We start from the raw sequence: 13463 nt of genomic DNA, 5'->3' as shown, positions 1-13463 counted from the left end.
GACAATGAATACAAGGCGCGCGTCGTCACCAAACACGGTGCACGGAACACACACATACGGCACGCACAAGCACAGTATCCAGTGTTGGAGTGCATCGGGAAGACCCGGAGGGCAAGCGGCATCCGAGTTGTCCAAGCGCATCCAGATGCCGAGCCAAATTGCGATGGGTCAAGCGCCGACCGACCGCCCGACGAGAGCGGAGCAACGAAACCAGTGCCCGGTTACTGCCATAGACCCAATGGAGTCGATTTCTGGGCAAACTGGGCGCTCAGCAGCGCTGCCGTGGTCGGAGGTGCTCATTACTGCAACGAATCGAAGCCTCATTGCTCTATCAATAGATTGCTAACTAAAATAAGCAGCGATAGTTATATTCATAAAATGAAGCCCTGACGTTTTAATAATTACTTTTGACGCCGTCAAGCTAACTTGAGCGGCGTCCTAGCCATTTGCGAAGACGAAGCCGCCCAAAATACAACATGGCGCAGCCCCTCCGCCGTGCCTTGCCGCTGCTCCCTACCGCGGTACCGCAGGTACCGCGGGAGGTTTTGTTTGGAAATTTACGGTTCGCACGTGCCGTGCCACTTGTTATGGCAAAGAATTGTAAGCTCTGCTTGCCTGCCTTGTGTCCAGCAGTTGACAGTCCGTTACTTGTCGTCGGCGTCTACCAGGGAATCGAAACAGATGCAGCATTTTGCGCACTCGTTGACGCATTTATTCAGTCATTTACATGACAAGAAAAAACACTTTAAACAAACGTTGCTATGTGGAAAAAAAATTAATAATGCGCGCAGTATCTACGCTAGCAAGAGATGCTACAGTGAAGATACAATGTGCGACACTGTTAGCGCGAACATGACAGAGCTTTTTCACTTTGAAATGCTGTCGGCGCGCACCAACTATTACCCTATTACTACCTTAGTTCGCCAAGTGACTGTTTAAAGTTTTGTAAACCTCAGATGCAACTATGGCGCGAGAATATCTGTCTTCGCAATTGAAAAACACAATAGTCATGTCTCGCTAACATGGTCGACCGTTTCGGTCACGCCGCTATATAGGTCATATTTTCGGGGACTGATATGTGCCCCCATACAATTCTAACTCGTCCCGTTAAATAAAGAAACCCAAAGTACGTACTATGGACAGCTAGCTTGGGAACGAAATGGATAAATACATGTTTTTATCTTTTTATTGTGGCCTCTGTAAAGGCAGACGCAAAAAAAAGGGGGGAAAATATATTAGGAGTCAAAAAAAGTGAAAGCCGTTTACAACTCCCTGTAACGCCGAATTGGAGCGCAGCTCTTGAGGAGGAGGAGGGAAGGGTACTGAGGGGAGGGTAGACCCCTACTCCTTCCCTCATTCTTTAATATGCTCCGGGGGGTCACGTGACCTCGGGGGGTGTCACGTGACTTCGGGAAGGGGGGGGTCACGTGACCTCGGGGAGGCGTGACCTGGGGGTCACGTAACCTTGGGGTGACCTTGGGGGGTCACGTGACCTTGGGGTGTCACGTGGGGGTCACGTTGGGGGGTCGCGTGACCTGGAGGTGACCTGGAGGGGTCACGTGACCTGGAGGTGACCTTGGGAGGGGTCACGTGACCTTGGGGGTCACGTGACCTGGAGGGGTCACGTGACCTTGGGGTGACCTTGGGGGTCACGTGACCTTGAGACGACCTTGGTTACGCCGACGGCGACGTCGACGCCAACGGCGACGCCTCTCAAGCCGGAAACGGGCGCCTAAGAGCTGCGCTCTAAAAAGAGTAGTAAAGCTCTTCGGTTACGGGATTTACCCAGAGCTGCGCCATTGTCAGATATGACAATGGTGACTCAATGGTTACAATTTTTTTTTCAAAGGTTTCCAGCCTGAATCACTTGCAGTTCTTTCCCTTTCCCAGTTGAAGATGACAAAAATGAACAACATACCACCTTCATTGTTTATTCTTTGTGATCTTGGCAGTGATTCAAGATTATGGATGACCAACATTATGGACAATTGTTTTGGAAACTGGAGATGTCCATATCAAAGAGAAAATATTGTAACAGCAAACAGAAATGTCTGTTTCCGTGGCATGAAAACACAATAATCATAATTTCTGATATGTGTTACATAGAAGCAAACCCAGTGTCAAGTAAATATGCAGCCTTGCCGGAAAATTGTATGCAAACAGCCCTATCGGTGAGGTATGTCTAAGAAGTATTTAAATAGTTATTGGTTGTGGAATCTCAAATACCAACCTGAACGTATATTACGATAAAAACATGAATTCTTCGACCTGTGTAATAAGACAATAATGCAAAATTTTAGTGGGTCAGATATTTTCCACCATAACTTGAGATCTTAAAGGGTGAAACTCTCCAAGTACGTAGTTTGATATCTAGCTGCCACAGGTGCTGGAATCACTGGTTCGAAGCAACAGATAGTAGTAATAGTAATTTTTATTTGCACGAGAAAGTTTGCCCACTCAGCGGCGTGCAAGGCTAGACAGAAAGGTTAGTACCATAACGCATGTGCGCCTGCTAGCCCGCCCCCTCGCCCTCCCACCTAAAAAAAACTGCCAAGAGGTTGTTGGCCACCAGCAGGCTGATGTGTCTAAACAAAGGGGATGCTCAGAGGCTTCTGTTAGTCTATTATCTTGCTCCATAAAAATCGTGCAAGGAGCAACCTGATGACACAGTGGACAACATTGTCTCTCGAGGGTCTCAAGAAGCACAGCCAAAAGATTTCATGACTAGTTGAAAGCTCGTGTCATTCTGACTGGTCCATGTAAATAAACAGTTAACACAATGAATTGTAATTCGGGTAAACTTATTTGTTGCTTACTTACAGGCCTGAACCAAAATCTTTAGAGACTTAATAATGTGTAGACCTAGCTCTCTGTAGACCACTTTGGTATTTCTCATTTCTCTTGGCCTCTTGATGAGCTTCCGATACCTGTCGCTTGCGCCGTCAAGTTGAACCACAAGTTGAACCAGGTTTTCTTGGTGTGGCCACCGAGATTTTATGATGCCCATGGGATGGACCAACCACTTCATTGTTCTTTCTTACTTTTCCTGTATGTGTGTTCTTTATCCTCTCAGGATCTGCACAGGACAATGTAAGAACACATTAGTTTGTCTCGTCACAACACACACACTTGCAGCAGAGAAACAGGGCTATGAAACATTGCATAGTGCTACTCCTACTGTCCTTTTGTTTTTGTTAAAATCCTCTTTGCCCCAGCCACTCTCGCTTCACATTACAGTTGATCGTAGATTAGACGGCATAGATCACTATAACAGAACCTAGCATGCTGATAGTTACATATTCAGCTTGATAGGTTGGCTAGCAATCAAGTGCACTTCACAAAAAGGTTACCACGAACACTACCTTTTGTCTATTGGGGTTCTCTGTCCCTGAGACTTGTTGGAGTGATTTTTATGCCTTGAGAATCTGTATGGATACACAAAAAAAACACATAATGCAAATGATGGAATTTTATGTGCAAGAAACGAAAAAAAAATGCCTAACGCGAGTTTTAATTGTTTTATGGGGAGTGCGTTGGGAGGTGTAGAAACTTTTGAAAGAATTACACATGTAAAGACGGATAGCACATCTCGCGATCAAGCTCTGCTGTCTATATTCCGCCCTTCTATGCGTAAATATTTCAAGATTTGAAAAGTGTCTTTAAAAATTAAATTATGTTACTATCCAGCTTTCTACTTATTTCTGAAAGAAATAAAACGTGGCAAAACTAGTCGCAGGGCTGTAAAAGAATCTACACGAGATAATTAAATTAATAAAAACGGGCAGATATTACAAGATGAACTCTGAAATATTATAAAACTGGGAGAATATTTGTATACGGACTACAATTTACTCGACGGGGATCCACACTGCTGTGCACGAAATTGACGAGAGCTAGAGGAGGTGATATTTCGCAAACAGTAGTCTACAGATCATAAAATATTTACAGGACGGTCTTCATCTACAAAACCACTTGCGAATGCTCGCCGAAATGTGTGCGTCGCAATGAAATCACGGTGACATTTTGTAAATTTAAAAAATGGAACGATATATTCAATTACCAAGAAAAGTACAAAACCCTCATATGGTGCAATTTGTGGCTGGAAGATCAGCTTAGGAAAAGTTTCAATCGGGGTGAAAACTTTCAAACTCACCGTCGTCAGTTGGGATCCGAACGAACGGGTGCTTCTTGTTCCCGACGCTGCTTGGGCACGACTTTGCGTAACCGCACGAATGAGGTGGTTCAAAGACACGAAAAGCTTTCCACTTGCCTGAAAGTGCGAGGCTCGCGCAATGCGATGATCGACGCGCCGACGTTTGACGCACCGAAGGCGAGCGAAAGCGCGAAAGCAGACCAACGGACGCCTCCACAACGATCCACCGGTTTCAGAACGCGCAGAGCGCAAGCGCGCATGCGCACGGCTGCGTATTTTCGGCACCGATTCGAAGCACAGGGGGCGTGGCCAGTGACGTCACAGACTTCAAAATAACGTTATTTCGGGATTCTTTGTTATTCTGACGTCCGTGACGTCAAAATGGTTATTTGTTGTTATTTTGACAAAAAAAAATGGCGTGCTTTGCATGTTTCTACACCGGCGGCTAGAGACAACTTCGGCGCGCACTTTATTGACTTTATTAAATGAAATTTGGTAACGTCATGACCAATAGGAGCATTATGGAAATAGACGCGGTCTCCTTAGTCCTGTGTTCATCGCCCGGAGAAACATCGTGCCTTGCGAGCCGTCGTCGAACGAAAGGTGAGTGGTTTGCGTTTTCTGTGATGGTGATCTCTTCGTTACACGCGTCCGAGCTGTTTCTTCGCTTCAAATCTATTTGGCGCCGCTGCCTATATTGTTGAAGCTTGCTCTCACGGTTAAAAACACGCATCGTAGAAATCCCGCCGAAGGACCAGCTGGCTGATTTGCGAGCTAAACCTAATTCAACAGAACCATTTGATCCGACAGAATAATGTGCTTGATCTTACATCCCATGTCAACAAAGAACTGCGCTGTCTATCTTCGTCCCTACATGTGTTATTCTTCAGTATTGTTGTTTTTTTTTCAAATCTTTACCAACTCGCGTCCGATCGAGTGCCCCGATCACAACAAATAGTTGGTCGTGCTCCGATGGCCCTAATCAGCCGGTAAGGAAGTTACGTCAAGTAACGTCATATTCTGAAACTTTTAAATTCTATCACCACCTCTAGTTTCACATTCTGGTGCACTTGCAGCTTCCTGCGCCCCTGGAGGTTTCCCGCGATCGTACCCTGTATATCATGGATTTCTCGCCGTACGCGAGTGCTCTCAAAGGCGTGGGTTGTGTGCAGAAAAGGGACAGGTGGCACAGGCCCGAGCACATGACAGTGAAAAGCGCCCTTTTTGCACGAGCACCCGTGCAAAAAAAACATTCTGTGGAGCTACGTCTTTGCACCCGTGCCTTCTGAGTGGTCTAGCGCACACCAGCTCGGAGCACGTGGAGCGAAAGCTCGCGCTGCAGAACCCAGGGATCCTGGGTTCGAGCCCCACCCCTGCCCGTTTTGATCTGGATGAGCATCGTACCGGCGTGCGGTCGTGTATCACTACTGCGTGGTGCACGTTAAAGACCCCAGGCTAGCGGCTGTACCGCACTGGCTAAATTTCTCATCTACAGCTGGGAGACTTGTCGCCCCTGTGAGGCAGACCAAGTTCTAGGCTGTATAAACACACACACAACCCATTTTTTTTGCCTTTGGTGCACACAACTTATTAATAACCAAGCCGTTCTCGTGTATTTTTTTTTTTTGCATATGATTTTCACAATCATATGCAAAAAAAAAATACACGAGAACGGCTTGGTTATTAATAAGTTGTGTGCACCAAAGGCAAAAAAAATTGGGTTGTGTGTGTGTTTATACAGCCTAGAACTTGGTCTGCCTCACAGGGGCGACGAGTCTCCCAGCTGTAGATGAGAAATTTAGCCAGTGCGGTACAGCCGCTAGCCTGGGGTCTTGCATCACGCAGTAGTGATACACGACCGCACGCCGGTACGATGCTCATCCAGATCGAAACGGGCAGGGGTGGGGCTCGAACCCAGGATCCCTGGGTTCTGCAGCGCGAGCTTTCGCTCCACGTGCTCCGAGCTGGTGTGCGCTAGTCCACTCAACCACCGATCTTTTTTTTTTTTTTTTTTTTTTTCTTTATTGCACTCGGCCACCGATTCCCCCTGTTTTCTTCTAAAACAAAACTCAGATGCGAGACAAAAGCAAACAGATAGGAGTCTGCACATTCACACCTTTTTCTCCCTTGTGCGACAGGTTATAGCTGGTCGCGATTCATCAGCAGCATTTATTTTTAAGCTGATGGGTACCACAAGGCGTGAAAGAAGTGACTTGCAGCTTTTCCAAGGCAAGACACTACAAGCCTCCGCAGCAACTAACTAGCCAGTGCCGCTTTGTTCTGAACAGCACTGCGTGCCATGCAGGGGGTTTGTGCAAGCTCTCTGGGTGGCGACGCTAGCTATGGTAAGTGCATTCTATACAGCTTTCTTTTAGGGGTATATGTGGCTCGCAGGCCATGTCGTTCATATGCCACCCTAGGGACTGGGGTGCCAGGGGCAAGGCTGTGCTGATGGTAATCACCACTGCACTGTGTTTTCGTTCAATAACTACTGACAAGGAACCAAGTACTTCCAAGAGATTCTCGGTTGTGCTTTGATGAACTCCAGCTCTCTTATTAACAGGTGGATGGCACAGGTGGCCTTTCCTAATGGACTTGGGGTGCTATGTTGCGCATTTTGCACTCCCAGGAGACTTGGAAGAGGGAAGTGACGTCAACGACACGGAAAATGCAGATTGGATGTTGACAGAAGAAAACGAAATCAACACCCAATTTGCGTTTGCTGAGTCGTTGACGTCACTTCCCTCTCCCTAGTCTCCTGGGAGTCCAAAAAGCGCAACATAGCACCCTTGATGTCCGTGTTAACAATGCAACCAGACTTCTTTTGTATTTTGCGAGGTGAATCTTCTATGGGCGTACGTCGCTGGGCCGAGTGTTCATCCCAACGTAGCCTAGGGCAGGTTGCTCCAAGCCCGCTCAACTCATTTGAAGTTCTGCCGGCGATAGCCAGTTGAGTCGAGCGAGCTCAACCCGAACGAGAGAATCACACAGGACACCCGATCTGTCAGGCAGAATCTGTCTCGAATCCTTTTTTCTCGTGCTCCCTCTTTTTTTCTTCTTCTTTTATTTCCCAGGGCGCACAGTCGTGCCATCAACTTCGATTGGACGAGGAAGTAGAAGAATTTGAAAACACTACAACTTCCTTTTAGTTTGTGGCATTTTTTCCGTTGCGGGTGACTAGAATTGCAGTAGAGAAAGATGCAAAATGGTGTAATGTTTGCATTAGTTACCTAAATTAGTGGCGGGAATAACTGACCTACATTTCCACCGGCTGCATTTCACAGAAGAATAGCCTAGACTAGATAGCTCGCTGCACTATGTCCTTCCTCCTTAGCCTGTACAACTCGACGTCTTCCCCTGATTGTCTTTGTGGCTGCTTCTGTGTTTGCCTAGGCACTCAGTTGAAATAGTGAAAGCTGTCTGCGTTGCACATAACCGCCATGAAAGCCAGCGTGAACGTAGCTGGGGTAGCCCCCAATATGGCTTCTTTAGCTCGACACAAGTAACGTTCCTACTACTGTTGTGTTCGCAGAAAGGATACCTGCTTAAAGGGGTACTCCAGCGATTTTCTGAGCAACCCTACCTAACTATATTTTCGAAATCGCCAGCTTTTACTCTTTCCGGTTTGCTATTTACTATCGCGAAATTCAAAATAGTTATTGTGAAATCAGCAAATGAAAATGACGCCAAAAACCAAGATTCCAATATAATTGCGCTTTTCATTGCCGTGACGGCACGGCAGGCATGTAGCCAGGATTTCGTTTCAGGGGGGCGCCCGCCTATGACAAAGTGCTGTATGAGGAAGTGGGGGGAGAGGAAGTCCCAGCAAAATGGAAGATTTCGGGGTGAGCCCACATGGGCCACCCCCCCCCCCCCCCCCCCCCCCTGGCTACGTGCCTGCATCACGGGATGGCAGGCTTGCGATTCGAGCGAGCTGTCTAGATATGAACTATGCTGAGCATTTGTTTCGTGCTGCTGCGCAGGAGCTACCTTCCAAAGCATACTTTTGACACCATGAAACTGTTTGTGATCAGTTGGGAACAAAGTCTACAGCCCAAGGAGTGAACCCCTGCCTTTCCATGACGTCACAATTTCAATGTTGCCAGTAGAGCTTTTCACTTTGAAAAACACGATGATGACCAAAATTGTGAATTCTGTAACTTTGCGAAAAAAAAAGTTATTTTGGCCAAATATTTGGGTTACTATTTCACGATTTTGGGTGTGTTAAGCAGGTTTTTAGGCAAATCGGGGACAATGAATAATATGCCGGAGTACCTCTTTAAAGCGGAACTCTGCCGACTTTGCGAGCTACCTAATCCAAGGGCATAATCTGAATGCGGGTGGCTTTCTGATTCCGAAATACTATCTCGTTCTCCCAGATTCACTCTAGTTAATTAAAAAAGTGATATTTTGTTTGCTGCCGACACCGAAACATCGTTCTCCCTAGGTGTTCCCCAGTTTTCCCCGCCGCCCAAGCGTGACGTCACTTGTGTGCAGCGAGGCGCGCGGCCGGCAATCGGGAACGCTAGCGCCCGCCTTTCTCACGTCTAACAGCAAGAAAATCTGGGCGTTCGTGCTGTTTGAAGTTGATAATTATGTATATTTGCACAAAGTATAGCCTTGGTCTACGTGCATAACTATAAGAAAGTAAAATAAGAAAAACGGGAGGCGCATCTCCATCAAGGCTGTAATACATACAGAGCAAACCAATTTTGTTTTCATCACCAAATAAAAAATATTTGCTTGAAGATACAAATAGTGTGTGAGGTACAGAAAGACATCATAAATCTTTTAATTCAAAATATGTTAACAAAAGTTACTAAAACATGTGTACCGATTTTTTTTCTTTTTACTTCTGGAGTAGAATGCAGCTCGTTCAAACATCCATCCACGAGAGCACATGGGAAGGGGATAACTCTATATAAAAAATTTTTTCTTTTTTATTTTAAGTTGGTTTAGCACAGCTTCCATCAGCTGTAAATTTGCATGCCTCCCTTTAACAACATTAATATTTTCATAATTAAAAAAAAAACTTCTCGGTCCTATATAAAATTTTTCCGCAATATAATAAATTAAAGACGTTTTCATCACTTCTTACGCAGCGAATATTGCATGCCAACCATTTGACAAACCAGGCAAGGCTCTATCGTATATTAATGGAGCTCAACACCTGCTCCATGAACCTCTGTAATAGCAGAGAGGAATAGCAGTAGGTCGAAAGTCATGTCTAAATTCAGTCTTGAACTTTGTTTAGACATTTCACTTCTCGTCTTCAACATATCGGCCGCGTGAGTGGAACTCCGAGAGTAGCCCGAGCCAGATTCGACGTCCGAAACAAATATAGTTTTTCTAAAAAAATTAAGAAAATCACTGAACCAATTGTGAATCACAAATGTGACTTTGCCAAATGTCGACTATAGTGCTAGTGTACTATTTTTTGCAATATTATTAGCGCTCTTCTTTGGACGGATGTTGTAATGGTCACAGCCGGCTTGAGTTTGCGCTTGCCGCTCTTGAAGCTGTTCCAGCTGCTGAAAGATACTCAACTCGCAGCTCCCGGCTATAAAGTATTCCGAGCAAAAGTGAAAATGTTTCACGTGACACTAGTTCTCTCGGCACACAGCTCGCGCAAAAGCACCTTGACCTGACTGGCCTCCATTGCTGCCAGGGAGCGCTTTTTTTTTTCTCCCACGAAAACAAGGGTAAAAAAGAACCTTTTTCCCGACACTGTTTCTACAATCTATCGCGGAGCACATATTGCTACCCATTGCAAAGGAACTTTCTGTAGAATAACCTTAGCTAGGTATACGACCTTAGCTGGGGTAATGACGAGACAGTCATTCGAAGCATCCGAAAACGGTCGTGATTGTTGTTTTATACTTCTCACGAAAGCGCAGCCAGCTCTCGGGACAAACCCACGTGCTCGTGCGCAGCGCTCGCAGACTTGCCCGCCGGCCGTGTGCCGGTAGATACATCACACCCCTTCCTCCTTAGACATGGGCACCGTATCTGTCCGGTGGTCGACGCGCCCGGGTGCTCACCCGCGTCGCGGTTGACAAGGCAGATCCCACTGTTGGTAATGGGCGAACGTCGTCGTCTGTGCTGTGCTGTTTAGTATTTTGTTCTGGACCATTCGCGCCCGAATGTGTGTCCTGGCGATCGTGTAAGCACATGTCCCAAACTGGTGGTGGCGGCTGTGTCTCCCAGCAGCTGGAATTCGGAGCGCGATGTCGAATATGGTTTAGATGTCGTCTGACTTGACCCCGCTCTGTGTCAACCATCCAGGATCGTGGTCCGGCGCGGCGTGCGATGGACCCCGGCATCCACTTTCGCTCGTTTGGGAACTGTCGAATCCACACGGGTTGTCCACGAATAAATTTGTGGATATCGCTGTTTTCTTCAGGCAACTGCTTGAAGAGGGATGACTTGAGTCGATCCAGTGCAGAAGGCAATTCTCGGCCGTACATCATCCACGCAGGAGTCTTGCCCGTTGTTGCGTGCACTGTCGTGTGCTGCTTGAATAGGAAACGTGACAACACGCACCACAGGTCTTCCCTTCCTTTTTTAGATACAGCTTGTTTGAGCTCCCGTACCATCCGCTCAGCCTGCCCGTTGGTTGCCAGGTGGTAAGGTGCGCTCGTGACTGCGATGATGTTGTTCATGCGGTAAAACGTCGCAATTTCTTCTGAAATGAACGCAGCCCCGTTGTCTGAACAAACCTTCTTTGGCACCCCAAATGTGGCGAATAATCCCCGCAGCTCCTTGATTACAGCGCTTGATACCATGCTGCTAACTACTCGCACCTCCAGCCACTTGGTGTATGCGTCTACAACGACCAGAAATACTTTCCCTTCCACTGGACCCGCAAAGTCTATGTGAAGCGTATCCCAGGCTGTTGATGGTCGTTCCCAATTAGTCATCGGTACTTTTATCTTGGTTTTCTGGTTTGTTTGACATTGGGAACATTCCGCCACACATAATTCAATATCTTTGTCAATTCCTGGCCACCACATGTAACTTCTGGCACAGGCTTTCATGGCCACGATTCCACGATGTCCTGAGTGTACAAGAGTCAAGGACTCAGGCCGCAGAGACGCTGGTATCACCACACGTGATCCCCATATTAAACATCCTCGCTGTGTCGCTAGTTCAGTGTCCTTGTTCCTGAATGGTTGAAGAATGTCTTCCTTAAGGTTCCTGAAATTTCCACTCTGAAGTGCGTCGTACACACGGGAAACAGTAGCGTCTTCTTTTGTCTTGTCTGCTAGTTTCTCGACAGTAATCGGTGGCCTGGTCAACGCTTCCAGCATGAGCACATCTCCGGGAGGCTGTGGCTCGTCGTCGCTTGCCGGTAAAGGTAGTCTGCTCAAAGCGTCTGCATTCTGATTCCGTTTTCCTGTTCGGTAGACAAGATCGTAGTTATAGGCCGTGAGCTTAACACACCACCTTTTCATTCGTGGCGAAAGAATGGGCGGAACCGGAGTTTGTGGACCTAGAATTCCCAGTAGTGGTTGATGATCCGTTGTGATGGTAACATGTCGACCGGAAATGTAGCGGTGCAACCTGCTTGTAGCGTACACTATAGCTAAACCCTCCTTGTCCAACTGGGAGTAGTTTTCCTCGGCCTTTCCCAATGTTCTAGAAATGAAAGCTACGGGGGACTCGTTTCCGTCTTTGTCTAGGTGCGCCAGTACCGCACCTATGCCGTATGGTGATGCGTCACACGACAATACAAGCGGCTTATTGTCGTCATAATGAGCTAGAACTGTACGTTCCGCGATGGCTTCTTTCAGTTGCAGAAACGCCTGCTGATGTCGTGCAGCCCACTGCCGTGGAGTGTCTTTCTCAAGTAGCCTGTACGGTACCTTGGCTATTGATGCTCGGTTCTGAATGAAGCGGTCATAAAATGCCAGGAGTCCTAGAAAAGACTGAAGCATGGCCCGGTTGGTCGGTTCCGGCATCTCTTTGATTGCTCTCAGTTTTTCTTCTGTTGTGTGTACTCCCGTTGCATTTATCTTATGTCTCAGAAACTTCACTTCTTCGACACCGAAATGGCACTTTGACCTTTTTAAGCGGAGCCCGGCGTTCACCAACCTGCTCAAAACTGCCTCGAGGCGCTCAAGGTGCTCTGTTTTTCTGGTTCCGCTGATAATAACTTCATCCAGGTAGACTCCCACGCCGGGTAGTCTTGCCAGGATTGTCTCCATGTAGCGTTGGAAAATCGCTGGTGCAGCCGAAATTCCAAAAGGCATTCGTATAGCCCTGTATAGTCCCTTTATGGTGTTAATGGTGAGCACATCTGCTGTCTCTGCTGTCACGTGGAGCTGTTGATATGCCTGAGTGAGATCCAGCGTCGAAAATATGGTGCCTCCCTGCACACTTGCCAGTAGGTCCGTTACCGTCGGCATTGGATACACCGTTGGTTTTGCAGCCGCGTTCACGGTGCTCCTATAGTCTCCGCACATCCGAATAGTGCCGTCCTTCTTTCGTACGATCACCACCGGTGTTGCCCAGTCGGAGTGCTGCGTCGGCTCAATTATGCCTTGGTTTTGGAGCATCCGCAGTTCTGCCTCCACTGCGGTTCGCATTGCGAAAGGAACAGGTCGAGCCTTTAAAAAGCGCGGTGTCGCATCTTCCTTCAGCTCCAGATGTGCCGCGTGGCCCTTGTGCCCGTTTATCTCTGTATCAAAAACTTCCTCGTGTGTCAGCAACACGTCATGGAGGGTCTTGCCCTGGTCAAGCTGGTATATCCCGCTGACTCTGATACTCAGTTCCGGGAACCAGTTTCTCCCAAGCAGATTGCAGCCCGAACCTGAGGCCACGATTAGCGGGAGAAGATAGTCTTTTGACTTGTGTCGGACGCGCACTTCTGCCGACCCGAGAACTTGTAGTTGTTTTCCTGCCCATGGTCGGAGCGTGATATGTTCTTTGTTCAGTGAAAAGGCATTCTTTGGCCAGGTTTTCCTGTATGTGTTTTCACTGATGATGGAACACGCAGCTCCGGTGTCCACTTCGAACTCCATGGGTCGTCCTTCGACTTTGAGTGAGACCATATACTTCTTCACCGACGTGGTATAATTTACGCTGTTCAGCTCGTATAAGTCTTGGGTATCCTCGTCATCACTCGACGGTGCCGACTCATCATGACTAACCGCGTGTGTTGATCGCCGGCGTTGATTTGTTTCAGTCTTCTGGTAACACGCCCTTTCAATGTGTCCGGTCCTTCGGGAAAAATTGCAGCGTGCCGTGCGGAATCTGCATGTAGCTGCGACGTGTTGTTCGTGACAGCGATGGCATCGTTGTTCACTTG

At 47.4% G+C, this 13463-nt stretch overlaps 1 protein-coding gene across 1 annotated transcript; it reads right to left on the bottom strand.

The window, feature by feature from the left end:
* Positions 1-10143: 10143 nt before the first annotated feature.
* On the bottom strand, positions 10144-10878 carry LOC120841079 (uncharacterized protein K02A2.6-like; the record flags this gene model as incomplete). The annotated part of the gene is made up of 1 exon (XM_040211905.1): positions 10144-10878. A coding segment is annotated over one exon (735 nt), but the record flags the coding sequence as incomplete, so codon positions are not given.
* Between the last annotated feature and the right edge of the window lie 2585 nt (positions 10879-13463).

Source organism: Ixodes scapularis, unplaced genomic scaffold (genome assembly GCF_016920785.2).
Source record: "Ixodes scapularis isolate PalLabHiFi unplaced genomic scaffold, ASM1692078v2 PGA_scaffold5__190_contigs__length_132052651, whole genome shotgun sequence".
Lineage (NCBI taxonomy): Eukaryota > Metazoa > Arthropoda > Arachnida > Ixodida > Ixodidae > Ixodes > Ixodes scapularis.
Note: the sequence above shows the minus strand (reverse complement) of the source record. Positions and strands in the feature narration are given on the sequence as shown.